This window comes from Lepus europaeus, unplaced genomic scaffold, assembly GCF_033115175.1.
Source record: "Lepus europaeus isolate LE1 unplaced genomic scaffold, mLepTim1.pri SCAFFOLD_431, whole genome shotgun sequence".
Classification (NCBI taxonomy): Eukaryota; Metazoa; Chordata; class Mammalia; order Lagomorpha; family Leporidae; genus Lepus; species Lepus europaeus.
The window spans coordinates 1-25,851 of NW_026909307.1; the positions used below are offsets into that span (position 1 = coordinate 1).

General features: G+C 69.5%; 1 protein-coding gene across 1 annotated transcript; it reads right to left on the bottom strand.

Moving 5' to 3' along the window:
- Nucleotides 1-6,017: 6,017 nt before the first annotated feature.
- Nucleotides 6,018-25,313, bottom strand: LOC133755397 (solute carrier organic anion transporter family member 4A1-like). Its single transcript, XM_062185511.1, has 12 exons — nt 25,215-25,313; nt 16,226-17,067; nt 15,210-15,300; nt 14,241-14,362; nt 12,506-12,617; nt 9,722-9,876; nt 8,878-9,073; nt 8,595-8,760; nt 8,345-8,517; nt 8,172-8,236; nt 7,810-7,958; nt 6,018-6,318 (listed from the first exon to the last, which is right to left on the bottom strand). The coding sequence occupies exons 1-12, from the start codon at nt 25,295-25,297 to the stop codon at nt 6,082-6,084; spliced, it is 2,391 nt and encodes a 796-aa protein (XP_062041495.1). The 5' UTR covers nt 25,298-25,313; the 3' UTR covers nt 6,018-6,081.
- Between the last annotated feature and the right edge of the window lie 538 nt (nt 25,314-25,851).

Consider the following 25,851-nt stretch of genomic DNA (forward strand, 5'->3'; position numbering starts at 1 on the left):
CTTGCGGCGCCGGCACACCGGGTTCTAGTCCCGGTTGGGGCGCAGGATTCTATCCCGGTTGCCCCTCTTCCAGTCCAGCTCTCTGCTATGGCCCGGGAAGGCAGTGGAGGATGGCCCAAGTGCTTGGGCCCTGCACCCGCATGGGAGACCAGGAGAAGCACCTGGCTCCTGGCTTCGGATTAGCGTGGTGTGCCGGCCGCAGCGGCCATTGGAGGGTGAACCAACGGCAAAAAGGAAGACCTTTCTCTCTGTCTCTCTCTCTCTCACTATCCACTCTGCCTGTCAAAGAAAAAAAAAAAACTCGGAGTGCTGGGCTGTCTCGGAGGCCTCACAGAGTGGCCCTGGGGGAAGCTCTGAGCCGAGTCGGCCTTAGCATTTGCTCTGCTTGGGAGGCTCCCTTGCTGGCTGTAATAAAACCTCTGTTCCCTGCACCTGCGGGCTCTGGGCACCCTTCAGCCATTGCCTGGGCGGGAAGAACCCGGCCACCTGGGGAGAGGGACGGGGTGGGGGGGCAGCTGTCAGGGCGGCCACCTCCGTCCTCCCTTGGCCCCGTGCACAGTCCCAGGTTTGGTGGGCGGGGCCACCTGGGGAATGACACTCCTTGCTGCGAGGCCCCTCCCCCGCCCATGCAGGAAAGAGGGTCCCTCACTCTGGGTCCCCAGGAAAAGGCTTTCTCTCCTTGGGATTTGCTCCCGGAAAAGACAGCACACACAGCACACGTAGCCCAGGGGGACAAACCGTTCCGTCTGTGCAGTTTGAGAAAAACAAGAGGCCGTGTTCTGCCTGCTCGCGCCCCGGGAGCCGGGAGCTTGTGCCTCAGTAAAGGCAGCAATTTGTGGACGTGTCTGTGGACACAGGCGGCTTGGAGCCCGGGGCGCGCATCCGGCCGCTGTCACTTCCCGTGAGATGGACGGCCCACGGCTCTCGGGGCCTCGGAGATGCACACCCGCTGCGGGCTGGCAACGTCCCAGACGCTGGCCACCCTCGCCGGGGGACAGCGCCTGTGGGCAGGGGAACAGGGGCTGTGGGGGCTCCCCAGCCTTCCCGCCCCCACCCCATCTGCAGTGGGGCCGCTCCAGCCTGTCCGCCTCCCCCTGGACACACCCCGGGTCCAGCCCTGTCAGTGCAGCTGGGCTCAGAGGCCAAGGCTGGGGCACCTAAAGCGCCAGTTGCTGGCAGGCGCTGGGCCCGGGCGGCCGCCCCCAGGCCCCGTGCAGGCCACCCCCAAGCCCCGAGCAGGCCGCCCCCAGGCCCCGTGCAGGCCGAGAATGCCCGGGTGGCCGCCCCCAGGCCCCGTGCAGGCCGAGGACGCCCCCGGCGGCTCCTAACTGGGTCCATGTTTCTGTTCCCTGCCGCACTCGCGCCCTGGGCTGGAGGTGCCAGGCAGGGCCCCACAGGCCACGACGCTGGTCTCGTCCTCTTAGATCCGGCTGTTCCGGCCAGGGCCAGCCCAGGTCCTCCGTGGTGCTGATGGCCAGCCAGGCATTAGTCCTCTGCCCCCTGCCAACTGGCCCTGCCCGAGGTCCCAAGCACCGTGGGTGACCCCTGCCCGCCCAGCAGCCCCAGGCCCTCGGACAGCAAGGCGGACAGGGCCTCCTCGCCACGGCCCCCACACATGGTCCAGAGGCCCAGGCCACCCTTCTGCTCGGGACTCGGGAAGTGTCACTGTGCCCTCAGCAGCCGCGTCCGGGGGGGACAAGCAGGGCACGGGCGGGGGCACAGCAGACTGGGAGTGAGACACCCCCACCCCCGGCCTCCAGGGTTTTCCCCAGCAGCCTGCGGACGGCCCCGACTCCCCAGACAGCCCAGCCTGGGGCCCTGGGCTTGCTGGGGTCTGTCCCAGAGGCCCAGCTGACACCACGTGGCCAGGGCTCCCGCTACAGGGGCTGCGGTAGCACAGACCCCGGGTGGCTCAGGGTCAACTCAGGGGCTCATGTCAGCAGGACACGCGAGGGCCTGGCCACCTGGACGCCCTCCTGGGGGGCTGTGGTAGGGGACAAGATGGATGCATGGCTCTGGGGGAGGGTGGGTGCCGCGTGGCACAGTTCGACCAAGCTCAGAGGACTCAGCTGTGTCTCCTGGGCCGTCCTTGCCCTCGGCTGCTGTCACTGTGCACAGTGGACGTCCAGTGTGGGCGGCTCTCAGCCCCAGGCTCCACCCACCCCACTCCAGCCTCCACCAGTGGCGCTGCCCCCACACGTGGTCCCCCTGTGTTTCTTTCACTCCCCTTTGCAGGCTGACCCCTCCTCAGGCCTCTACCCAGGGTCCCCCCACCCGGGTCCCACGTGGGCACCTGGCACTGATCCTCTCCATGGCCTGGGCAGCGCCGTGGGGCGGAGCCAGGGCCGGCCCAGGGTAGAAGGTGGTGATGAGCTGTCCCTGGCCCAGCTGCTGCCCTGGGCGCACCCGTCTCCCTGCTGCCCTGGGCGCACCTGTCTCCCTGCTGCCCTGGGCGCACCTGTCTCCCTCCTGGCTGTGGGAGACGGAGGTGAATGATGGCCACAGCCCCGGGCCCTTCTCTCGGTGCTTTGTGATAATCTGCCTTGGAGTGCCGGTGGGCAGGGAGGGGCGCTGGGCAGAGGCTGGGGCCAGAAACCGCCCCCCACCCCCGCCGCAGGCCGTCAGCCCCCCCCCCCCCCCCCCCCCCGCTCCAGGACAGAAGCTCAGTGGCCAGTGGGGCTTGGGAGGGGATCCAGCACTTGTCCCTCGGTCTCTTGTCCCACGCTCAGTGGCTGGGGGGGCAGAGAGGGCTCCTCTGAAGCCGAGCCCTCCTAGGGGGCTGCTGGGACGCCCTGCCCAGTTCCCCAGGGGCAGCTCAGGCAGCCCCACCACCCTGCAGGGCTCCCTCCCCGGCTGCTGGGACTTTCTGGTCCCACCCTGGGAGAGGCCCTGCAGGTGCGCTGGGAGGAGGCGGGGCCTGCAGAAGCCCTGCCTCACTTCCTGCTCGGTAGTCACACAGCCTGGGTTTTGGAGCGAGCACCTGCCACCTTCCCTGGGTGCGGAACCTGGGGCCTGGGCCGCCTGCTTCCTGTCTCGCTCTTCCCGCCCCGGGAGCCGGGAGCCGGGAGCCGGGAGCCGGGAGCCGGGAGGAGCTGGGCGGCTCCCCGTCCGCGAGCGGAGACCGGCGTCCATCACGTCCTCGGAGAAATCCAATTAGGGGAGAACGATTTGTGAGGCACAGGCTGTTTCTCAGAGAACAAAACAAGGAACCGAGCCAGCAGGGGCTCGGCCCCGCCCACAGGGTGGGGGCAGGGCGGCGGCCCCTCCACGGCACCCCCCGCATGGGCCCAGGCGCGCGGGGCCGGGGAGGGGCAGAGCCCCACGGGGCTGTGGCAGGAGTGGAGGCCCCGCTGCGGAGCCTCCTCATCAGGCACCTCCACGTGCCGTGGCTGTGAGCTGCTTGCCTTAGTCACGTGGACTCGGACCTGTGGGGCGTGGGCCTCCCGCCGGCCTGGGGGGGGCGAATGTGCAGGTGCCCGAGACCCTCCCCTGGAGACGCCCAAACCCAGAAACGCTGGCCCGGGGCAGAGACTCTGGGCTGACCTGACGCTCTGGGGAGAGGTGGGGTGGCCCGGTGGGTGCTGGCGGACGCTGGCTGAGGATGGTGTTGGGCTTTGCACACTGCCTTACGATAACCCAACCACCCGAGAGACCGGACGGTGAGAGCAGCCCCCGTTAGAGGGTGGGAAACTGAGGCACGAAAGGTTGGACCCCCAGGACCCCCAGGTCTGCTGTCTGGGACCCCTCCCCCGGACGAGCAGCTCCGGTGCTGGCCCCCGTTGGCACGCCGCTCCAGCAGCTGCCGTACTGGACGTGGAATCAGTGGTCAGGCTGTGAATTAAACACACACGATGTGGTGACCGTGGAGCCGGCGGTCGCCAATCAGCTGTCACTCGATACTTCTAACACGCTGCTGGCTGAAACAGAACCCAGGGCAGATTCGATTCTCACGCCCGGCACCGCCCCCCACAGCCCACCCTGTGTGCCCCAGCAGAGGACGCTGCCAGGACCCCGGCCTCGACTCAGACCAGGATGGGCTGCCGCCAGGTCCTGGATGACCAGCTGGCTGCCACCGAGCCCCTGGGCGGCCAGCTTCCGTCCTCAGAGCCCTGGGCAGACAGCGGAACTGGAGCCCTGAGCTGTCGCGGTTTGGAGGACACGGTGTGGGGAGGTGTGGACGGAGAGCTCCCCAGGGCGGGGTGGCCTCTGCCGTCAGTGCTGTCCTGGGGCTTGGCCCTGCCGGCCCTACACCTCTGCACCCCCCCGCCCAGCTCCTGCCTGCTGTCTTCCTGCCCACGGTTCAGCTCAGCCCGTGGCCTGCCCTCCCCAGTACCTGCTGGGGGCCCCCACCCCAGTGCAGCAGGGGCAGGGTCCTCCCGTGCTCTGGCCAGGAGTCAGCCCAGCAAAGCCCCTGTGGGGTCAGTGGGTCTGCGAGGTCCACGCCTCAGGTGGACTTGCCCGCCCCCTGGTGGCCGCAGAGGGAACCTCGTCCCTGGGCTGGGTGTCTGGCAGAGGCTGTCCAGGCCTCCCCCGCAGTGGCCCCATCTCCATCCTGTCCATGCGATCTTCGCCCCTCCGAGAAGCAGGGAGACACGCTGGGCGCACACCGCTGGCGTCGTGTGCATCTGTGTCCTGTGGAGTCTCTTTCTGTGTGTGTTTCCTTAGGCTCTACAGACCAGTGTCCAGGCGGCTGGGTATGGGGGCAGAAGTCTGGCGTTGGTCACCAGCTTCCAGGAGGACCCTGGCCCTGGACGGCTGAGTCCCAAGGCCGGCTCTCCCCGAGAGGGTCTCTGGCGTCGCCGTGTCGGGTGCTCCCATGGCTAGGCATTTTTTTTTAAAGACTTATTTTATTTATTGAAAGAATTACAGAGAGAGGTAGATACACACACACACACACACACCCCTGCTGGTTCACTCCCCAAATGGCTGCAATGGCTGGAGCTGTCAATCCGAAGCCAGGAGCCAGGAGCTTCCTCTGGGTCTTCCCCATGGGTGCAGGGGCCCAAGGGCTTGGCCATCTTCTACTGCTTTCCCAGGCCACAGCAGAGAGCTGGATAGGAAGTGGAGCAGCCGGGACTAGAACCGGTGCCCGTTTCGGATGCCAGCACTGCAGGTGGAGGCTTTACCCCGCCGCGCCACAGCGCCGGCCCCCCGGCGTTCTTTATGAGCTCCAATCCCCCACTGGAGCCATCTGGTGGTGGCTGGGCTGTGTGGAGGCTGAGCCATTGCCAGGCACAGACAAGCTAAGCAGGACCTGCCCTGTCCACCTCGCCCCTCCCCTGCTCCTCTTGGACCTCAGGGGGGTTCACACAGCCCCCACCCCCAGATACAGCAACTCCCCCCCTCCCCAGCTACAGCAACTCCCCCCCTCCCCAGCTAGAAGCCAGGAGCCAGGAGCTTCTGCTAGGTCTCCGACGTGGGCAGCAGTGGCACAAGCACTTGGGCCATCCTCCACTGCTTTCCCAGGCCACAGCAGGGAGCTGGATCGGAAGTGGAGCAGCCCAGTCTCGAACTGGCGCCCATGTGGGACGCTGGCACTGCAGGCCGGGGCTTTAACCTGCTAACGTGTGTGGCTGTACCAGCTGCCGTCTCCCGTGCCCACGGCTGTGTCCAGCCACATCGTCCCATACCGCAGCCTGCAGAGATGGAGCCCAGGTTGCCCGTGGGCTGCGACAGGCAAAGGGAGGGGGTGGCCTGGAGGACCCTGGACCACGCCAGTGGCTGCTGCCTGTGGGGCACATGTGAGAAACCACACCGGGATGGGGAAGCCAGCAACTCTGCAGGTCTACAGCAATAACCACGCGGTCCAGGCCGTAAGCTTTAAATACAAAATTCTATTTACAATCAGGTACACAGGGCCTCGCCGGCCACATGGCCCACGACCACTGCTCGCGTGCCCTTACATGGCCGGCATGACAGGTCCTGGGAGCACGCCTCCGGCACGACACGGCCCCTCCGGAGCGGCCAGCCCTGAGGGCGGGGGGTGACCGCAGGCGCCAGCGGGTCCGAGCGTCCTGCTGTCCCGGGGGGCCTTGGGCTCCTTCAGCACTGGCCGAGCCGGGCACGTGCCCAGGCCTCCCCTCACTGTGTCTCCGTCGCAACTGTGGGCCCCAGAATCCAACGTGGGGCCTCCCGTGGGGCCTCGGTGCTGTGGCTGGCGTCCGGAAGCTCCTGGGGCACCGTGGAGGTGGGGGCGGGCTCGGCGGGGCTGTCGGAGGCCGAGGACTGGCTGGGCAGAGAGGCCTCTGGGCCATCCGGAGACCCTGGGGGGGGCTTGTACAGGTAGCAAGCACTGGCGAAGAAGATGAAGCCCAGCACCTGCGGAGGGAGGGGGAGCGCTGGGAGGGGAGCCTGGCCCACCCTCCCCCAGGCCTGTACACCTTTCCCAGGGGGCCAGTTCCCACAGGGGCACAGGTGCTGCTCCCGGCGGAAGAGCCCCAGCCCTCGCCCCACCCCCCGATGTGGCCAGGTCTCTGTGGATGCAGTTGGGCCCCCTGGACTCGGGGGGGGGGGGGCCCTTAGGTGCTGGGCATCTTTCCAGGGAGGGGGCCTGGACAAGAGGCATGGGGCGGGCGGGGCATGGCAGAGGTGTCCTGGGCCCACCGCTGCCCGGAGCCAGACCTGGCCTGGAAGGTGCGGAGCCCACGGCACCTGGAGAGGGCACAGACCCCGGAGTCGGCCTCTGCTGCGTGGGAGGCAGAGAAATGCGACACGGAGCGGCCGCCCTGGCGTCTCGGCCAGCAGCCTGGGCTGCAGCCATAGCAGGCCTCGCGGACGCCACCAGGCCGGCCACGGTGTGCAGGGAGCGAGGACACCGCGCGCACGTCTGTGGCTACGCTGGCCCGGGCAGAACCCAGCGTGCTTCCTGGAGCGTCTCCCTGGGCCCCAGGGTGGGCGTGGGGGAGGGGCTGGCCCCGCTCAGCTGCGTGGGGACCAGGGAGCAGCAAAGGCCTGCGGGCTATCTGGAGGGACGCTGCCGGCTCCTGCTGGCACCCGGCCTGTGTCCCTGCAGCCGAGTCGCCCCTGGGACAGCCACACCCCATCTGAGTGCCGGCGGTGGCCCATGTGGGAGACCCGGTGGAGCCCCAGGCTCCTGGCTTTAGACTGGCCCAGCCCTGGCTGTTGCGGCCATCTGGGGAGGGACCCAGTGGGCATTCGGAGATTGGACCGGCAGATGGGGCACAGGACAATCAGCACCTGCAGGGCTTTGGGACCAGCCCCACGTGGGCGCGGGCTCCCCAGCAAGGACACGGATGTGGGGGCAGAATCCGGTCTGGGCTCTGCGTGGCTATTTTTATGCTAATCCCAGGAGAGCTCTGGGTGACCTCTGGCTCGAAGCTCCTCCTGGCCCTGCAGGCTGACACCCAGCAACCCCGAGCCGGCCTGGAATCCCGGAACCCTGGGACTTCATTGTATTCTGAAGGTCTTGTGCTCTCTCCTCTACGGGACGAGAAAGCCAAAGCAGACATGGGGCCTCTGCCAGGGCAGCCCGGGCACCGGTTACCACCGGAGGTCCCTGGCGGCTGGAGGGCAGGGGCTCGGGCTGGGAAACCCCAGGGGCTTCGGGGTGCACGGCTGACAGAGGATGCTGCCCGCGGACCGCAGCCCCGGAAGCAAAAGGAAGGGGCTGTTTTCTCTCCAAGCTGTGCACAGCAGCCCCAGGAGCAGGAGCTGCGTGGGCCTGGCCAGGGCCCCCCGCCGTCTGCCTGGGCCCCCCGCCCCTCCCCCCACAGCTTCAGTCCCAGAGACCGGCTTCGAGAAGTGGCAGGTGGGAGCTGCCCCAGGGACGCCGCCGCAGGCCAGGCCCACCTTGTATGTGAGCCCCACGCCGAGCATGGAGCGGCTCATGGCCGCGTTCTGGTACACAAAGCAGGAGCCCTGCTGGCCACACTGGTCCTGCCAGAGCAGGCACGCCTTGTCCATCACCCAGCCGAACGCGATGGGCCCTGGGATGCCCCCTGTGGAGAGAGGGGTGTGCTCAGTGCCCACTGCTGTGGGGCCGGGGACCCGGCGCCCCAACGTCCCTTTCTCTGGGGTCTCGGCCCTGGGCGGGGGCAGGGGACTCTGGCACAAAGCTTCTGGGCAAGTGAATGGCAATGGCGCCCTCTAGTGGACAGTGAGGGGGTGATGGGTGGGATGTGGGCTGTGGACCCCGGCGCAGGGCACAGTACCTAGTGTTCTCACGAGGATCCACTGGATTCCAAGCGCAAAGGATCTCTGCTGCTCATGGACACACCTGCACCGGGAAACAGCGTCAGCCCCCACGAGGCGCGGCCGCATCACCGTGCCCCCTGGTGGCGGCTCGGGGCCAGAGGTCAGCAGTCACGAGCCCGGCCGGGCTTACCGTAGCGTGGCGGTCAGCGCGGGGATGCTGCCGAGGAAGGTGAAGACAATGACAAGGAACACGAACACCAGCAGCAGGGGCTTGACCCGGCACGGCACAGCGCACTTCCCCGCGGTCGCGTGGCCCAGGCCCGAGGACAGGTTCTGGGCGACACAGATACAGCCTCGGTGCACCTGAGGGCCCAACCACAGCGCCGGTTACAGGCGGAAGGGGCGGGGCCCCCAGGGGCAGCGGGCAGGGCCATGCTCACCTGCTGGCCGTCGGGGCCCGGCTCGGCGGCCGCGGGGCAGCCCGCGTGGCAGGGGGAGTAGTAGGTGAGGCCGTCAGAGCCGCACACGGGGCTGTAGTGCTGGGGCCCGCAGCCGCAGGAGGCGTTGCAGGCCGCGGCGGGCGTCGGGCGGCTTCCGGGCAGCGGGCTGGGGGGAGGCGGCAGGGGTCAGGGGTCAGGAATGGAGACCGGAGCCTGGCGGGCAGGGAGCCGGCCCCGGCCCGGACCCCACCCGCCCGACGTGCAGTGCACACAGGCGCCTCACCTGCCGTCGTAGGCGGCCGTCAGCCCGGCCACGGGCGCGTGGGGGCAGTGCGTGAGGAAGACCAGGGTGGCCAGCAGGCTGGTGAGGGTGCAGAGCAGGCAGAGCCTGACCATGCCCGAGCCCCGTAGCTTGAACCTGTTCACGAAGAAGCCGCCCAGGAACGTGCCGCCGCCGCCCGCCGGCACCACCAGGAACCCTGCGGGGAGGCGGGAAACTGAGGAGAGGCCTGCGGGGGCGGGGGAGGGGGCCGGGCACCCAGGGTCCGGCCTCCAGGGCAGCTTCGTGCCCCCGCCCACCAAGGCCTAGCGTGGGGGGGGTCGTCCACAGAAGCCTGTGCCACGTGGAGTCGGCAGCAGGGATGGGGCCCCACGCTAACAGGTGCGCAGGGTGGGGCACCGGGGAAGGAGGGCCCCCAAGGGGGGGTCCCACAAGTCCTGGGACTGAGACCTGCCCAACAGGGCAAGAGTGGGGTGGGGTCTGCCAGCGAGAGGGGCTGAAGAAGGGGGGCCCTGGGACAGCGGGGGAAGGCCAAGAGGGGTGTCTGGGGTGACACGGCTCCACCCGCTCCTGGGCCAACCTTGCCCACCTGGCACCTCCCACCAAGCGAGTGATTGGCACACAGCAGGTGCCCCTGGACGCTGGTGGAGCGAGGGGGTCTGAGAGGGGCCCCCAACCTCCCACCTGGGGGACCACTGGCCTTCCCCGGCACTGCCCACGCCGCCGCCGCCTCTCGGCCCGGCAGGCCCTCCCTGCCGGCCCGGCCCACGCCTGCCCCCGCCCCGCGCCCCATCTCGGTTCCCACGGCCCCTGGCACCGCAGAGAATGCACGACTCCGCTTCCTCACCGAACAAGGTGGCGGCCTCCGAGGCACTCAGGCTGAACTGGGACTCGAAGAACTTGGGCCCGAACGTGGACATGCCGGTGATGAGCGTGGCCTCCGTGGCCCCCGCCAGGCACAGCAGGACGAACGTGGGGTTCCTCAGGAGCAGCCAGATGGAACTGGACAGCGGGGGGGCCGCAGAGACGGAGGGTCAGCGCGGGCCGGGTCGCGAGGAAGCCGCAGCTCCTGAGGCCCAGCGGGGAGGGGCGTGGGACGGGGCAGCGAGGGGCGCCCTGCAGGCTCCAGAGAAAACAGAAGGGGTGCAAGGGGCGGCTCTGGCGGCGAGGGAACCGAGGGCCGCGGAGGGGCAGACCCCGGTGACCGAGCCGGGCGGCCGGGAGAGAGCTGCCTGGGGAAGGGGTGGTCGCCACGTCCAGGGGACTGGGCCACAGCTTGGCTCGAGGGCCCTCCCGGGAGCCCCCAGGTGGGCGAGGCTGGCTCCCTCCTCCTCGTGGTTTGCACGTGGCTACCGGAGGGCTGCAGGGCCCCCTAGTCAGCCTGCTGATTCCCCCGCAAGTCTGGCCTGGGACCCTCTGAGCGCCGGGGGACCTGTGCACCAATGGCCCTGGGGGAGGACAACCTCAGGCCCCCCCCACCCCGGGGTGGCCCTGACCAGACTCCCTGGGGTTCGGCACAGAGACCGGAGCCTGACAGAACCCAGCTCCACATCGGTGCCCACGTGAGCTGAGGACCGGGGGGGAGGGTCGCTGTCACTGCTCGCACGTCAGAGACCACGCTATGGCCGAAACGTGGAGGCCACAGGACCAGCAGTGGCCACAGAACCACAGCAGCCAGCGAAGGGAAACCCCCAGGCTGGGCTGCCCCCTGCTCCCCTCCCCACTGGAGACCACGGATCCTGTAGGGGCCGCACCCCTCCCTGCCGCCTGTCGCCCGGCAGGCACCCCCCCACCCAGGGAGGGAACCCTTTAAGTCCACCCCGTCCCCGGCGGGAGAGCCACGCTCCCGCCCCTGCCAGCTCTACAGATGGCTGTGACAACTCCCGGCGCTTGTCACTCAAATGCTCCTCACGCAGAGGACCTGGGCCAACAGCCCCCGTTCTGACGGGCGAGTGTGTGTGGTGCGGCCGCCTGGGGGCCAGCAGTGGCCGGAGGGGCGGCTGCTTAGAGAAGGAGCCGCTCTGGCTTCGTGGACACCTGAGGGGTCCCGGCTGAGCCCCGCCTTTGTCCCTCGGGCCAACCGCTGACCGCCGCAGCATGGCCAAGGACAGGGTGCTGGTGCCTCCCGGCACGTCCTGGGGTGTGGGGCCCGGTGCTGGGTGGGGGGGCTTGGCCAGGCTCCAGCGAGGGTGTGGTGGCCTCCGTGGGATGCAGGCTCCGTCGGCCCCAGCCGGGGCTCAGGGTGGGCACCGTGCCAGGACTCGCTTACCCTCATCAACTAGGTCAGGGAACTCAGCCGGGGCAGGGGCTCCTTGCTGCCTGATGGACAGTGACAGCCCTGGGGTCCCGGCCCCCCGGGCGGGGCTCCCACCGTGCACACCTTGCCCTGAGCCCAGTGGCCTCACTCAGCCCTGAGCAGCTCTGCGTGTGAGCCCCCCAGCCCCGGGCCGCAGGGGTCAGGGGCCACACCCCCTCCGCAGTGGGCGGGGCCGACATGGGCCTTCGCCCCCCTCCCTGGCCAGGACGTCCTGCTGGGTGCCCTGGGGGTGAGGAGGGGGCCGGGTTCCAGGAGCCCGCAGGCCCACGTGGCCCCTGTGAGGCCCAGGGGCTCAGGACTTCCGGCCCCTGCTCTGAGTGAAGCCTGGCAGTGCCGTGGGCTTGGGAAAGCCGGGCCAGATGGGCGGTGGGGGAGGCGGGGCATGGAGGCGGCAGCACTTGGGGCTCCCGGGCGGAGGCCCAGGCCACGCTCAGCGGGACGGCAGCAGGCTGCTCGAGGGGGCTCCCGGGAAGGGTGTCAGGGTCCCTGAGACCCTGCTGGGGACCCCACAGCACCCAGGCCCGCAGGAAACCTCGGGCCGGCAGGTGCCAGGACAGCCGGGGCCCTGCACAGCGACTGCTGTCCCTGCCCGGCCCCTGGATGGCCCTGGATGGCCCCTGCCCGGTTCCTGCCTGACCCCTGCCTGGCCCCTGCCCAGCCCCTGGATGGCCCTGGATGGCCCCTGCCCGGTCCTTGGATGGCCCTGGATGGCCCCTGCCCGGTTCCTGCCTGACCCCTGCCTGGCCCCTGGATGGTCCTGGATGGCCCCTGCCCGGTTCCTGCCTGGCCCCTGCCCAGCCCCTGGATGGTCCTGGATGGCCCCTGCCCGGTCCTTGGATGGCCCTGGATGGCCCCTGCCCGGTTCCTGCCTGACCCCTGCCTGGCCCCTGGATGGTCCTGGATGGCCCCTGCCCGGTTCCTGCCTGGCCCCTGCCCAGCCCCTGGATGGTCCTGGATGGCCCCTGCCCGGTCCTTGGATGGCCCTGGATGGCCCCTGCCCGGTTCCTGCCTGACCCCTGCCTGGCCCCTGGATGGTCCTGGATGGCCCCTGCCCGGTTCCTGCCTGACCCCTGCCTGGCCCCTGGATGGTCCTGGATGGCCCCTGCCCGGTTCCTGCCTGACCCCTGCCTGGCCCCTCCTGGCCCCTGGTTTGTCCCTGGGCACTGGGCAGCTTGGCCCGAGCCCCTTGGGGCTGCTACGCCGAGGTTCCTGGGTTCGTGGCGGGGCACACTGACTCCATCTGGGGCCCTCAGCGGGTCTTGGGCACATGCGCAGGTGACCCCGCCCGGCCTCCCTGGGCCCCCAGGTCCTTACAGGGGCAGGTCCCTGACGGTCTTCCCGAAGTCAGGGCTGCTGGTGGCCTTGCGGCTGCCGTCTCCCAGCCGGTGCGTTTCTGCTGCCCGCATTACCACGTAGCGCTGGGAGCCTAAGAGACGAGGAGTCAGTGCAGCCACGGTTCTGGGGGCCTGGCCCCGCCACCCTCTACCTGCCACGCTGCACCTGCCACCTGTCACCCTCCACCCTGAACCCGCCGCCCTGCACCCGCCGCCCTCCAGCGTCTGGGAACAAAGGGCAGTGACAGAAGCCTGGGGGGAGCAGCAGGAGGGGGATGGGGGGGCAGCTGGGAGAAGCCTGCTGTTGGCCCGGGGTGAAGGACAGCGCCCACAGCTGGCCAGGCCTGCCCGCCCCAGCCCGACAGCAAAGCAAAGAGCAGATTCTGCCCCGTGGGTGGAAGTGATGGGAGAACAGGGGACCGCGGCTGTGGCTCCCTCGCTCTGAGGGGTGGGGGTGAGGGAGTGGGGGTCCTGTCTGCTTAGGCTGGGGGCGGGGTCTGTCTGCTCAGGCTGGGGGCAGGGTCTGTCTGCTCAGGCCGGGGGGGCGGGGTCTGTCTGCTCAGGCTGGGGGCGGGGTTTGTCTGCTCAGGCTGGGGGGGGGCGGGGTCCTGTCTGCTCAGGCTGGGGCGGGGTCTGTCTGCTCAGGCTGGGGGGGCGGGGTCTGTCCGCTCAGGCTGGGGGTGGGGTCTGTCCGCTCAGGCTGGGGCGGGGTCTGTCTGCTCAGGCTGGGGGCGGGGTCCTGTCTGCTCAGGCTGGGGGCGGGGTCTGTCTGCTCAGGCTGGGGCGGGGTCTGTCTGCTCAGGCTGGGGTCAGGGTCTGTCTGCTCAGGCTGGGGGCGGGGTGCTGTCTGCTCAGGCTGGGGGCGGGGTCTGTCTGCTCAGGCTGGGGGCGGGGTCTGTCTGCTCAGGCTGGGGTGGGGTCTGTCTGCTCAGGGTGGGGGGGTGGGGTCTGCCTGCTCAGGCTGGGGCGGGGTCTGTCTGCTCAGGCTGGGGCAGGGTCTGTCTGCTCAGGCTGGGGGGGCGGGGTCTGTCTGCTCAGGCTGGGGGGGCGGGGTCTGTCTGCTCAGGCGGGGGCGGGGTGCTGTCTGCTCAGGCTGGGGGCGGGGTCTGTCTGCTCAGGCTGGGGGCGGGGTCTGTCTGCTCAGGCTGGGGTGGGGTCTGTCTGCTCAGGCTGGGGTGGGGTCTGTCTGCTCAGGCAGGGGTGGGGTGGGGGGGGTGGGGTCTGTCTGCTCAGGCTGGGGGCGGGGTCTGTCTGCTCAGGCGGGGGTGGGGGGGTGGGGTCTGTCTGCTCAGGGTGGGGGGGTGGGGTCTGCCTGCTCAGGCTGGGGGCGGGGTCTGTCTGCTCAGGCTGGGGCGGGGTCTGTCTGCTCAGGCTGGGGGGGGGCGGGGTCCTGTCTGCTCAGGCTGGGGGCGGGGTCTGTCTGCTCAGGCTGGGGCAGGGTCTGTCTGCTCAGGCTGGGGGGGCGGGGTCTGTCTGCTCAGGCGGGGGCGGGGTCTGTCTGCTCAGGCTGGGGGCGGGGTCTGTCTGCTCAGGCTGGGGCCGGGGTCTGTCTGCTCAGGCTGGGGGGGCGGGGTCTGTCTGCTCAGGCGGGGGCGGGGTCTGTCTGCTCAGGCGGGGGCGGGGTCTGTCTGCTTAGGCTGGGGCGGGGTCTGTCTGCTCAGGCGGGGGCGGGGTCTGTCTGCTCAGTGGGGGGCGGGGTGCTGTCTGGGGCCCACCTGGCAGCTGCCTGGGGTAGGCGAGGATGGGGATGGCGATGAGGACAGCCGCCGCTCCGGAGCCCAGGAAGCCGATCCACCAGGCGCCGACCCAGTGGGGGCTGGCGGTGCTCAGCTCCGTCCTGCAGGGGCAGTGCACTGGGTCAGTGGCCAGCCCACCCCTGCCCTCCACAGTACACGTGCTGGGCAGCTGACTCTTCCTCCAAGCAGCCCTCCAGGCTCCCTCTGCACACAGGCCCCAGCCCCCAGCCCTTCTGGCCCTCGGGCGAGACCTCAGCGGGCTCTGGCTGTGCGGTGTTGTGGGGCGAGGAGCCTTCCAGCAGCAGGGCAGGGGTGGCAGAGGGCGCCCCCTGGCCTCCTGAATCTTGGGGGCAGCGGCTCAGCTGGAGCAGCCAGGAGCCCCCCACGCCACACGTCAGCTTCAAGGTCAGTGAGCTGGAGAGGAAGATGGCAGCCACTCCCCACACCCCCCTCCCCGCACCCCCCTCCCCGCACCCCCCTCCCCACACCCTCCCCTCCCCGCTCCCCCCTCCCCGCACCCCCCTCCCCTCCCCGCTCCCCCCTCCCCGCACTCTGCGCCTCCCAGACCCATTCTAGGGGAGCGGAGGGGTGGGGCCAGCAGGAGGCAGGGAGCCTGGGCCAGAGCCCCCAGGGTTTCTCCTTCCCCCTCTCTCCTCTCCTCCCCCACCCCCTCCGGCTCTCTCCCTCTCCTGCTACAATTCCTACAAACCGTCACACAAACGGAAATGCAGGCGACAAAGCAGTCGGAGCTGCAGCCGGAGCAGCCACCTGGCTCTCCTGAGGGCACCAGAGCTGGGCTTTGAGCCCGGGGCCTGGGCCAGCGTGCACCTGCCCTGCAGCCCGCTCAGCAGGGCCAAGAGCCCCCACGTCCGGGGCCACCTCTGACTGGACCCTGCCCGCCCGGAGCCACCTCTCAGGGACACGGGGGCCCTCCCGAGGGGCACTCACCGCTGGCCCACGTCCGTGTAGATGGTCAGCAGTGCTCCGCCCATCAGGTAGCCGGCGGCAGGACCAAGGATGGCCGCGGTGTAGAAGATGGCTGGGAGGCAAATGGGGGCATTAGGGACCGTGCAGCCCCCGGAGCCCCCCCACAGCCCCTCCCCGCCCTGTCCCGGGGGCCCTGTGAGGCAGTTGGTCTTGGAACCTGGGCTCAGGAAGTTTCCCCAAAGCCAAGGTGTCCCCGGGCCCTCCCTCGGGAAACCCCGCAGAGACCCCGCTGAGCTGAGCGGTCCCCGAGGAGCTGGGCCTGCAGGGGAAGGCCCGGGCCGGGCTTGAGCCACAGCCCTGAGGAGTCCGAAGACGTGAGTGATGGCCGGGGCCAATGCCATCTGTGCTGGGTGACCCAGGAAGCCAGCGTCAGCCCCACAAGAGTCCAGCTAGGCCACGGAAGTGTGGCCAGGTACTCCCGTGCCCGTCCTGAAGTTTCTAAATGGCCGTACAGAGGCCGCCTGGAGAGCGGGCAGCGGGCAGTGGGAAGTGGCTGCAGGGCCGCCCACACACCCAGGGCTGGAGCTGGGTGGCCGGCTCGGTGGTCTTGCACCTGCTGACTCCAGCCTCAGGGGACTCTGCCTGGCCCTTCCGTGTGTTCCCCGCCCCACGTGGCCAGGACGGTCCCCTGTCACTTATCCACACAGACCCTGACCTCCCAGGGGCACTGGGGCTGCGCAGCTGGCTGACCTGGCACACCCCCGCATCTGGACCCTGAATGTGGGCGTTGTGCTGTGGTTCCAGGCACAGTGGCTGGGGGGCCCTTGGCGGGGGTCCTCACCAAACAGGCCGCGTCACCTTCTGCCCTGGTGCTCAGCTGGACCCACTGCTCGCCTGTGGGCCCACGTGAACGAGGGGTGCGTGCAAAGTGGGGCCGGGGTGAGCAGGCCTCACGCCGCTCAGGCCGCCGTCCTGGCTCGGCCAGCGCCAGCCCCGCCGCTCACAGCCCTCCCCCGGCCCCTCGGTGCCGCGCTCACCGATGTAGATGGGCGAGTGGCTGGACTTGACGTTCTCGTCCAGGTAGGTGACGCCCAGCGTGTAGAGGGGCGTGGCCCCCATGCCGTGCAGGAACTGGCCCAGCATGAAGACCAGACGGTAGCTGGACAGGCCCGAGGTGCGGTCGGCGCAGGCCGCGCTGCGGTTGGAGGGGCAGGCGCCGGCTCCCTCAGCGACCCGCGCCTCGTAGCGGCCAGCGGTGAAGTGGGGCAGCGCGAACACCAGCGAGCCGGCGCCCATGAGCAGCACGCCCCAGCCCAGCCAGCGCGGCTTGTGCCCCTGGCCCCCGAAGTAGCTGACGAAGGTGAGGCAGAGGCAGGAGGCGATGTCGTAGGAGCTGGCGATGAGGCCGCTCTGGTAGCTGTGCAGGTCGAAGCGGCGCTCCACGGAGGTGATGACGGTGTTGATGAAGCCGTTGACGGTCATGCCCTGCAGGAAGGAGGCCGCGCACAGGAACAGCAGGAAGCCCTGGGGCGTGTTGAGCACCTGCAGGCACCCGGGCGTGAAGGCCCACCACCCGCAGGCCGTGGCCCGTGGCCCCGCTGACACGTACCGCACCTCGCGGGCCGCCTGGCCGCCGGGCTTCTGGGCCGGCAGCTGGCACAGCGGCTGGCTGCTGCACGCCAGGGGGCTCTGGGCCGCCGGGCAGGGCACCCCGCTGGGCGGCAGGGGGTCAAGCCCGCTTTCCTGGTCCAGGGCTGTGGAGGGGCTGAGGAGGAGGAGCTGAGACCGGGGGTCGAAGGGCGTGTCCCCCACGGAGTGCTGGGGCATCGCTGGGACGCGGTGGCGTGGCGGCGACCGAGCCCGGGGGGTTCGCTTCTCTCTGTGAGAAGAATTTCTGGTTAGCAAACGTGGGTCTGTCTGCCTGCACCCATCACGGGGTCCTCCTTCCCACACCCACCCTCGGAACCTCAGCCCCGGCCACGTGGCCTGGCCTGGGGGGGGGTCGCCCAGCACTTGGCCAGAACCCGGGGTGGCTGGGGCTGGAGGAGCAGAGCCCCCAGGCGGAGGTCACAGACAGGGCCCGGGGCTCGGCAGAGTCAGCCCGGGTGTGCCCTGGGGCCTGGGACCCCGGCCTGGGAGCTGCACTTCCGCTTTCTGCCACCTGGCGGCCACGTGTCTCATGCTTCCTTGCACCCCTGCGCTGGGGGCAGGAAAGAGATGGGTGCTGGTGCAGTCTGGAGGGTGCCGGGAGTGAGCGAGGCAGGCGCGAGCTGCCCGGAGCCCCGGCACCTGACCCTGGGGGACAAACGGCAAAGGGGTGGCCGGCGGGTGGGGGTCCCTGCTCCCCCTTGGCTGCAGAGTTCTCAAAACGTGCTCAGGGTCGGGGGCCTCTGTCTGACCGCTCTTGCCCCCAGCTGCCCAGCGGCCCCGGCCCCCAGCGGCAGACTCCGCCCCCAGACAAGGCCTTTCTCCTGCCTCGGCCCCAGGATGCGCACCCAGCCCGGGAGGTCAGGCAGTCACAGGAGCCCCGGGACTCAGGAGGAGGCAGGCCTGGCAAGCTGTGTTTGAGCAGACACACGCCCGCAGCCGGCTTCCCCGCGTGGCAGGTGAGGACGGGGCGGGGCCCGGGGGCGCGGCCTCTGCAGGCAACCGGACTTCAGCCAGCTGTGGTTTGCTTTGTTTTGAAACCCAGGGGACACCTGTAGCCCAGGGCCCCAGCGGGACAGCCCTCCTCGTCCCCAGCAGCCCACCCAGGGCCACCCTCTCACCCAGCTCACGGCTGGGGCTGCGCCCCTTCAGCCGCATCCCCCATACTGCACCTGCTGGGGACCTCAGCCACAGCTCCCCCGCCCCTGGGGCTCAGTGCGGCCCCGCCCAGGCCTCCCTCTGCGGCCCCGGACAGCACCACGCTCTCCAGGCTCACAAGGACACAGGGAGTCGGGTGAAAGCAGGCCAGAGGCATGACCTTCTCAGTCCACCACACACATGCACATTCAGACACAGGCACAGGGACACATACATGTGTCATGTGAACACACGTGAATGCCAGGCACTTGTCCTGGGTTGGGGCGGGACCTAAGGGCTGCGTGCAGGGGGCAGCGTGGACCAGCCTTGCTGCAGGGAAAGTGAGAGGTCCTCAGAGCCACCTGGGGGTGTCCTACGTGAGTGACCTGCAAAACCGAGGTCTATGCGGCCGTCACCCTCGTGCACCTGCTGCACCCCGGGGGGCCCGGCCTCCAGGGGCCACACAGGCAGCAGGGAGGGTCAGAGCCACACAGGGCGCAGGGGAGGCCAGGTGCTCGACACTGGCCACCAGCAGTGGCCTCGTCTGAGAAGAGGCCCGCAGGGCAGAGCCGTCCACAGCTCCGGCTGAACTCGAAGCTCTGACAAATACAAACGCCTCCCCTGAGAGCAGCCCTCGCCTCCTGTGTCTGCACTGCGTGGTTAGGATCCTGCTACACGCCGGCCGGCGAACTGGTGTCCCTGCCCACCACAGGCCGGCCGGGGCCGCTGGGGGCGACTGCCTGCCTTCCCCCAGTGTGCGATCTGCCCCCTCAGGCGACGCAGCCCGGGACTGCCCTAGCACTGGGCTGCCCCACCGGGCTGGGAGGCCCTTCTCCAGGGCTCTGGGCCCCACCAGCAGCGACTCGGGGTGGGGGGCAGGCCACAGTGGTGCCACCTGGCATTGTCCCGCCTCAGCTGAGCCAGCAGGTGTGATGCCGGGCACTCAGGGCCAGGAGGAAGGTCCCAGGTTCCTGCACCTGCCACAGGATGTTCCTGAGTCTTAGGGCTGTGGCTCCAGCGCCAAGGTCTGGCCAGAGTGCCTTTGCGTGGTGGGGACAGCACCGTTCCAGGAAGTGGCAGCCAGTGTCCATGTCCATCTTGGCCTGGACATAAGGGGGTCTGGGCTGAGCACACGGCACAGCGAGACGTGGGGGGTGGGCACTGTAGCCACGGCAGCCACACCAGGAGGCCTCGGCAGGCACAGCCAGCCCCTCTGTCTCGGTCCCAGGGAACTGGGCTGCTTTCTGGGACCTGCCTGCCTCTGAGACAGCCGCGGTCCACGGCTGGGCCTGAAGGGCACCTCGTGCCTGCCCTTGTGGCTGTGGGCCAGGCCGTGACTGCTGACCCGCATCGGGGCCCCCCTCTGCCTTCCCTTCCTGGTCTCAGCCCCTCGGAGAGCACAGGATGCTGCAGCTGGCCTCGGGAACTCTCTGGAACCTTGTGTGTGTGCACGTGTATGTGTACACACGTGTGCGTGTGTACACACGTGGGTGCCCGTGGCTTCTCTCCATTTGGAACTGGATTTGACAAAGTGCCCGGCGGTGCCCTGGTAACCCGCGGCAGCAGCAACTGACAGAGCCTCACCCCGGTTCCCTGCTCTCAGCAGCCCCGGCAGAGGGGCCATGTGACACTGGGCACGTCCCCATGTCCCCAAGATGGCACGGGGGGCACCAGGCAGCCCGAGTCCAGGTCACGTCCCAAGGACACATGGGCACGTCCCCATGTCCCCAAGATGGCAGAGGGGGGCACCAGGCAGCCCGAGTCCAGGTCACGTCCCAATGAGACTGGGCACGTCCCCATGTCCCCAAGATGGCAGAGGGGGGCACCAGGCAGCCCGAGTCCAGGTCACGTCCCAATGACACTGGGCACATCCCCATGTCCCCAAGATGGCACGGGGGGTACCAGGCAGCCCAAGTCCAGGTCACGTCCTAATGACACTGGGCACGTCCCCATGTCCCCAAGATGGCAGAGGGGGGCACCAGGCAGCCCGAGTCCAGGTCACATCCCAAGGACACATGGGCACGTCCCCATGTCCCCAAGATGGCACGGGGGGCACCAGGCAGCCCGAGCCCAGGTCACGTCCCAAGGACCTGCCTCTTCCTGAGCCGTCCCTCAGAGGGGCTCCCCTGGGCCACGCTGGCCGCGTGCAGGGGCGGTCGATGGGCTGCTGGGCAGCGCCCACAGAGCGGCGCAGAAGCAGGTGAGCTGAGCCTGGTGCTGCTGGTGTGGACCTGAGCCATGGGCGGGGCCTGGTGACTGCAGCCACAGGGCTGGGTGGGGACAGGGTGGCCGTGGGCAGAGGAGGCCACACCCTGGCTGGCTCCAGGACTGCCCCAGCTCCCAGCAGCACCCCAGCCTCAGGCCCCGGGTACCCCACCCGAACCGCCCTCTCCACGGAACTCTAGGAGCGTCCCCGCCTGCAGACTCTGATGCCGTAGGTGATGGGCCGGGATCTCCTTCCACACCAGCACCAGCGCCCACGGTGTGAGGCCTCTGCGGGCGCCAGGGTTCAGGGACCGCCCCAGGAAACCGTCCCCGCCCCGGAGGAGCCCGCCGCTGTCACGTACGACCCCCTGCAGGACGCCCGTGGCCGGGAATCAGAGACACGGAGACACAGCCATCCCGGTCTCCAGGGCCCCAGGAGCCTGGCTTCGGGGGAGAAGCCTCGGAGAGCTGCCCACGGCTCTGTCCCTGAGCCTGGTGCGGGCAGGCAGACAGGACGTTGAGTAGATCTGTGCGCTGGACGGCCACGCCTTCACCACGCCCCTGTGTGCTCGCATGCCCCCACCTGACCACACTTGTGTGCCCACCTGCTAATCAGGCTACGTGACCACGCCTCTTCGGAAGTGGATACGAGGCCTGAAACATGGTGGGCCCGCCCTTTTACACCTTTTTTTCACTATGATGGACGCTTGCTGCCCTTGCTGCCCTGCGCCTTTGGGGCATGGCCTCCAGGGTGTGGCCTCCAGGGCGTGGCCTCCGGGCCGCCTGTGCTCTCTGCCTGCCGCACGTGGCTTTGGCCTACTCTGCTCTGTGCGGATCCAGCCTTCCTCACTCTCCTATGCAATATGAATAAAAAGCTTAAACCTTTCCATGTCGCCTGGTCTATTGAGCCAGTCCTCAGAATTCTCTGGATTCACGCAGGAACCCACACGCTTATTAATATGGAAATAGTAACAGGCAGATCGGCACCAAGCCCACGCCCATGCACCCAGAAGCCTGAAGCTGAGCCCACTGCCGGAGGCAGGTCCATCCCCGGCCCGGCCCCCCAAGCCTGCCAGGCTCACCTCTGGGCTCCCGCCCGGCCCTGCAGCTCAGCGGGGGCAGAGGCTGGCCTGGGGGCTCGGCCGACGTCCTCCGCCCAGGAGAGCGCAGACGCCATTCCCTGCGTGGGCAAGGAGAGCCGAGCAGCCCAGCACGGGGCCGCTGGGGGGGCTTAATCCCCGCTGGCTCCGCCCACACCTGGGGGGCAGGAATGGGGCCAGGGACCCGCCAGCGGATTAGGCCAAGGCGATTAGCGGGGAGGAGGATGCCTGGCTTCAGCGGGGAGAGCTTGTGTGAGCACACGGTCGCGAGTGCTTCTGTCCCCATCTGAGACCACGGGTGACACCTGGAGTGGCCCCCACCACCCCAGGGGCCTGGGCAGCGGCCCCCGAAGCCCTCGCCCTCCAGGCACTTGGCTCCTGCAGGGCTGCGCCTCGGCTCAGGGCACAGAGCGAGCGGGGAAGGCCAGGAGCTGGGCAGCGTTGGCGGCTCTGGCCAAGCACCCGTCCTCAGGGAGGCTCGGAGCTGGCCAGGGTGGGCAGTGCCGTTTTCACACTGGGGGCTCCCAGGCTGGACGTGTGAACCCACGTGAACTCAGCGGTAGGGCAGAGCACACATTTCACTTCTCCCCTGTCTCTGGGCTCCTGCCATTTCCTGGGCTCCGCGGGGCCACCAGCCGAGGCCAATCCCACCTGCCCGAGCTCCAGCCACGGCCTGAGCTCCCCGGGGCCCGCTCCCTTAGCTGAAAAGCCGCCCCTCCTACCTCCAGCTCAGCCCCGTGACCACGGGACCCTTCTGCCGCCTGCTAGACTCACCAGGAGTCTCCTCTCCGACAGGGCCGGGCAGATAGCTTTTTTAAAAAAAAATTTTTTTTTAATTTTTTTTTTTTGACAGGCAGAGTTAATGAGAGAGAGAGAGAGACAGAGAGAAAGGTCTTCCTTCCATTGGTTCACCCCCCCAAATGGCCGCTATGGCCGGTGCACTGCGCCGATCCGAAGCCAGGAGCCAGGTGCTTCCTCCCGGTCTCCCATGCAGGTGCAGGGCCCAAGGACCTGGGCCATCCTCCACTGCCTTCCTGGGCCATAGCAGAGCTGGACTGGAAGAGGAGCAACCGGGACGGAATCCGGCGCCCTGACCGGGACTAGAACCTGGTGTGCTGGCGCTGCAGGCGGAGGATTAGCCTAGTGAGCCGAGGCGCTGGCCAGCTTTTACCTCTTTAAGATGAGGCCCAAGGGCACTCATACAGCAGCCGCGAGGCGGGGGGATGGCTGGGAGTGGCAGCGCCACAGCGTGCCAGGTGAAGCCTGATTTGCATCCCTGGTGACCAGGCGCAGGTGAGGGAGCCAGAGCCAGCCACTTTGCATGGAGGCCAGCACGGAAGGGCTGTGTGAGCGCCGGGAGCCCAGGGCACCAGGGCTGGCACCAGAAAGACCCGTCTCCCAGGGGTTCCCTGCTGCCCCCTCTTGGGTGTCCCACCCAGGTCCACCCCAGGGCATCGGGAGAGTGAGCAGAGGGGGCGTGTGCAAGCTTCCGACCCGCAGTGCCCCGCCCATGAAGCTGGAACCCCACTGTGCCCTAGGAGGACGGACTCCAGAAGCGGAGAGGATGGGGGGGGGGGGCGGCACTGGGGCTGCTACAGGAAAGGCGGGGCCCCAGCTCGGGAGGGCAGTGGGCCGAGGGCCAAGCAGGGGCCAGCAGCGGAGGAGGAGCCCCCGGACCAGAAGGCCCAGTGCCGGTCCCGGCCACTGCCTCTGCAGGGACCGCGGAGGACACACCTGGGTCCCGCTGCTGGCAGCAAGGTGCTCCAGGCCACACAGATCCATGGCACACGTGCCACCAGGGCCTCCTCCCGCCTCAAGGGGGCCATCCCGAGCACCTGTCCAGTCACCTGCAGAGGCCAAGAACGGGGGTCCACCCCCGCTGTGACCGCGCACACCCAGCAAGACCACACCAGCCCAACAAGCAGCAGGGAGCCCCAGGACAGGCGTGGTGGCCAGGCTGAGGGACCGTGCATCCGTGTGGTGGCCAGGCTCAGGGACCGCACATCCGTGGGAACGGGCAGGTTACCTGGCTCGGGAGGGAAGCAGGAGTGTCCCAGGTGTGGCTGCTCCAGCTGCTGGGTGCCCCGCCCCTGCACCCTGCTGTCTGCCAGCTGAGCGTGGGACCCTGGGCTCCTCCTGCACCCTCTGTGATGGGCCCACAGGGGAGCGGTCAGGGCCTGGCCTGCTCCGGTTCGAGTCCACCCAATTTGCACGGCCCCTGTTACTGACCCGGGGGCACTGCTGCTCTCGGAGCCTCGCAGCCCAGGCTCTGACTTCCTGCTGGGCTGCGACAGCGTGTGCTGGCTGATGTCACAGACCTGGAACCCGAGCTGCGGCCGTGGGGGCCCCCTCACTGCTCAGTCCCTGGGGGCTCAGCTGTTTAGTGAGGCTGGAACAGCCCCCCGTTCCCCAGGCCACTGGGTCCCCGGGTGAGCAGCCACCTCACCACCAGGTAGGGAGGGACCTGGTTGGGACTTGCCCAGTGCCAGCTTTGTGGGTCACGCCCAGAGAGCCCCACAGCCACCTAGGAGGGAACAGCTCGAGGAAGAATTTTCCTGGCAGCACCTGCTGGCCTGGCCCCGCAGGAGAGCAGGACCGGTGCCCGGGCAGGGCCAGCAGGGCCAGTTGGCTCCCGATTGGCACCAGGGTCCTACCCTGAGGCCATCGCGCCGCCTCCTCCCGGCAGCACAGGGGAAATGCTCCCTGCTGGAGGACCTCTCTGTGTGCGCTGTTGTCCCCTTACCTGGACCCCTCCCATGCGACCCCTTAGAACAGAGCCCACCTGGGGTCAGACAAGCCCAGATTCCAACCTCCCCACCTCTCACTGGCCAATCCGTAACCTGCCTGCTCCTTAATCTACGGGTCTGTAAGATCCTTGAGGCCGAGGTGAGCGCCCCAGCTGTCGCGTCACCACAACCAGCCCTACAGAGGTAGCCACTCACCCCAGGCACCCTCTTCCCTGAGGTGCACCTGGCCCAGCCCGCGGGGAACCCCCAGAGCCCTGCCCGGTCGGACAGAGGTGACCAAGTCCAAAGCTCAGCCCAGGGGAAGCGAACCAAGAGCCGGCCCCGCCGTGTGGAAAAGTACTGTGGCCCCAACGCATCCAGGAACAGGGCCCGGGCGGGCAGAGTCCCAGGACAGCCCCAGCGAGGCCCGCACACTGCGCCAGGGCCACCCCGGCCGCGGGGCGGGGAACTTGGGCTCTCCTCTGGCAATGCCCGTGTAGGTTTCTCCCGCGTCCGCCTTGGGGCTCCCTGTGCGGAGTCAGCCGTGCCCAGCCGACGAGGTCGCGACCAGCACCCTCGTGGTCGGGGTGCCCCTCGCCCCTCCCGGGCTCCCGCCCCGCCCCCGGCCGCGGTTCTGAGCCGCGCACCCGGGGAGAGGGTCGCGGCCAGCGTCCTTGTGGCAAGGAACGGCCCGGCGAGCCCGCCCTCGGCTCCCCAAGGTGTCTGGAGCTCTACAGGCGCGCACACAGCCCGCCCTGCCGCGGGAAACTTGGACGCACCACGCTCCCCGGGCCCCGCCCCACAGCCGCATCCGCCGCAGGTGCGAGACCCGCCGCGCCCCTGCAGCGCCGGCAGCTCCAGCGCGCTCCGGGCCAGCAGCCGCTCGCTACATCTCCTTCCCTCCGCCCTCCTTCTTGCGCCCCGGCTCTTCCAGCCTGGCGCGGTGGCATCGAGGGGCCGAGCAATCCGCCCCCCTTACTTCGGGGGCGCCGCTGGCCCGCGGAGGGGCTCGGGGCGCACGGCCGGTGCCCGGGCCTCCCGCCGCGCAGACGGCCCCCACCGCGCCTGTCCTGGCGCCACCTCGCTCCCGCTGGCTCAGCTCCGCGTCCACTGGCACCTGCCGGCTCCTGACGTCAGCAGGCGGGCGCTCGGCGCACCTGGGCCGCGCCCCGCTCCCCTGCCCCTCGGCGCCCCGCGCCCCGCGCGCTCACCGTTCCCAGGCACCGTCCCCAAGCGCCGTCCGCGCGCTCCACTCCACGCTCTGAGCGCCGCGCGCTGCCCACCCGCGCTTCATTCATCGCTGCAGAGAGGCGGGCGGGGCTCGGCGGCCGCCCAGGGCCCTGGCCTCACCTCCTGTGGCCAATGGCGGCGCGGTCCGGGCAGAGCCCGCCCCGGTGACGGCTGAGCGCGCGCGCGGGGGCGGGGCGGGGCGGGCGCGGCCGAGGGCACCCGCGGGAGGCGCGAAGGCGCGGGGCGGCGGCGCGACCGCATCTCCGGAGCCGGCGGGGCCCGCGCTCTCCGCCGCTGGTTCCCTGCCCAGGCCCCGGGGCGCCGCGTCGGCTGCTGCCGTGAGGTCGGTGAGGTCGTCGCCCCGAGCCGGGGGCGAGGAGTCGCGGGCGGGTGGGGCGGTCCCGCCGGGTGCCCTCCGGGAAGGCCTGCGCCGGGTCCGGGAAGCCGGGAGTGGCCGCCGGGATGGCTCCCAGGTCCAGCCCAGGGTCGGGTCAGGGACGAGCCCGGGGCTCGCGGGGAGGCTGCGTCCTTGGCTGGGGCGGCCGGGGCCCAGCTGTGGCTTTTTTTTTTGTTTTTTTTTTTGTTTGCCGTAGAACGCCTTGTGCCGCGGAGGTCCCG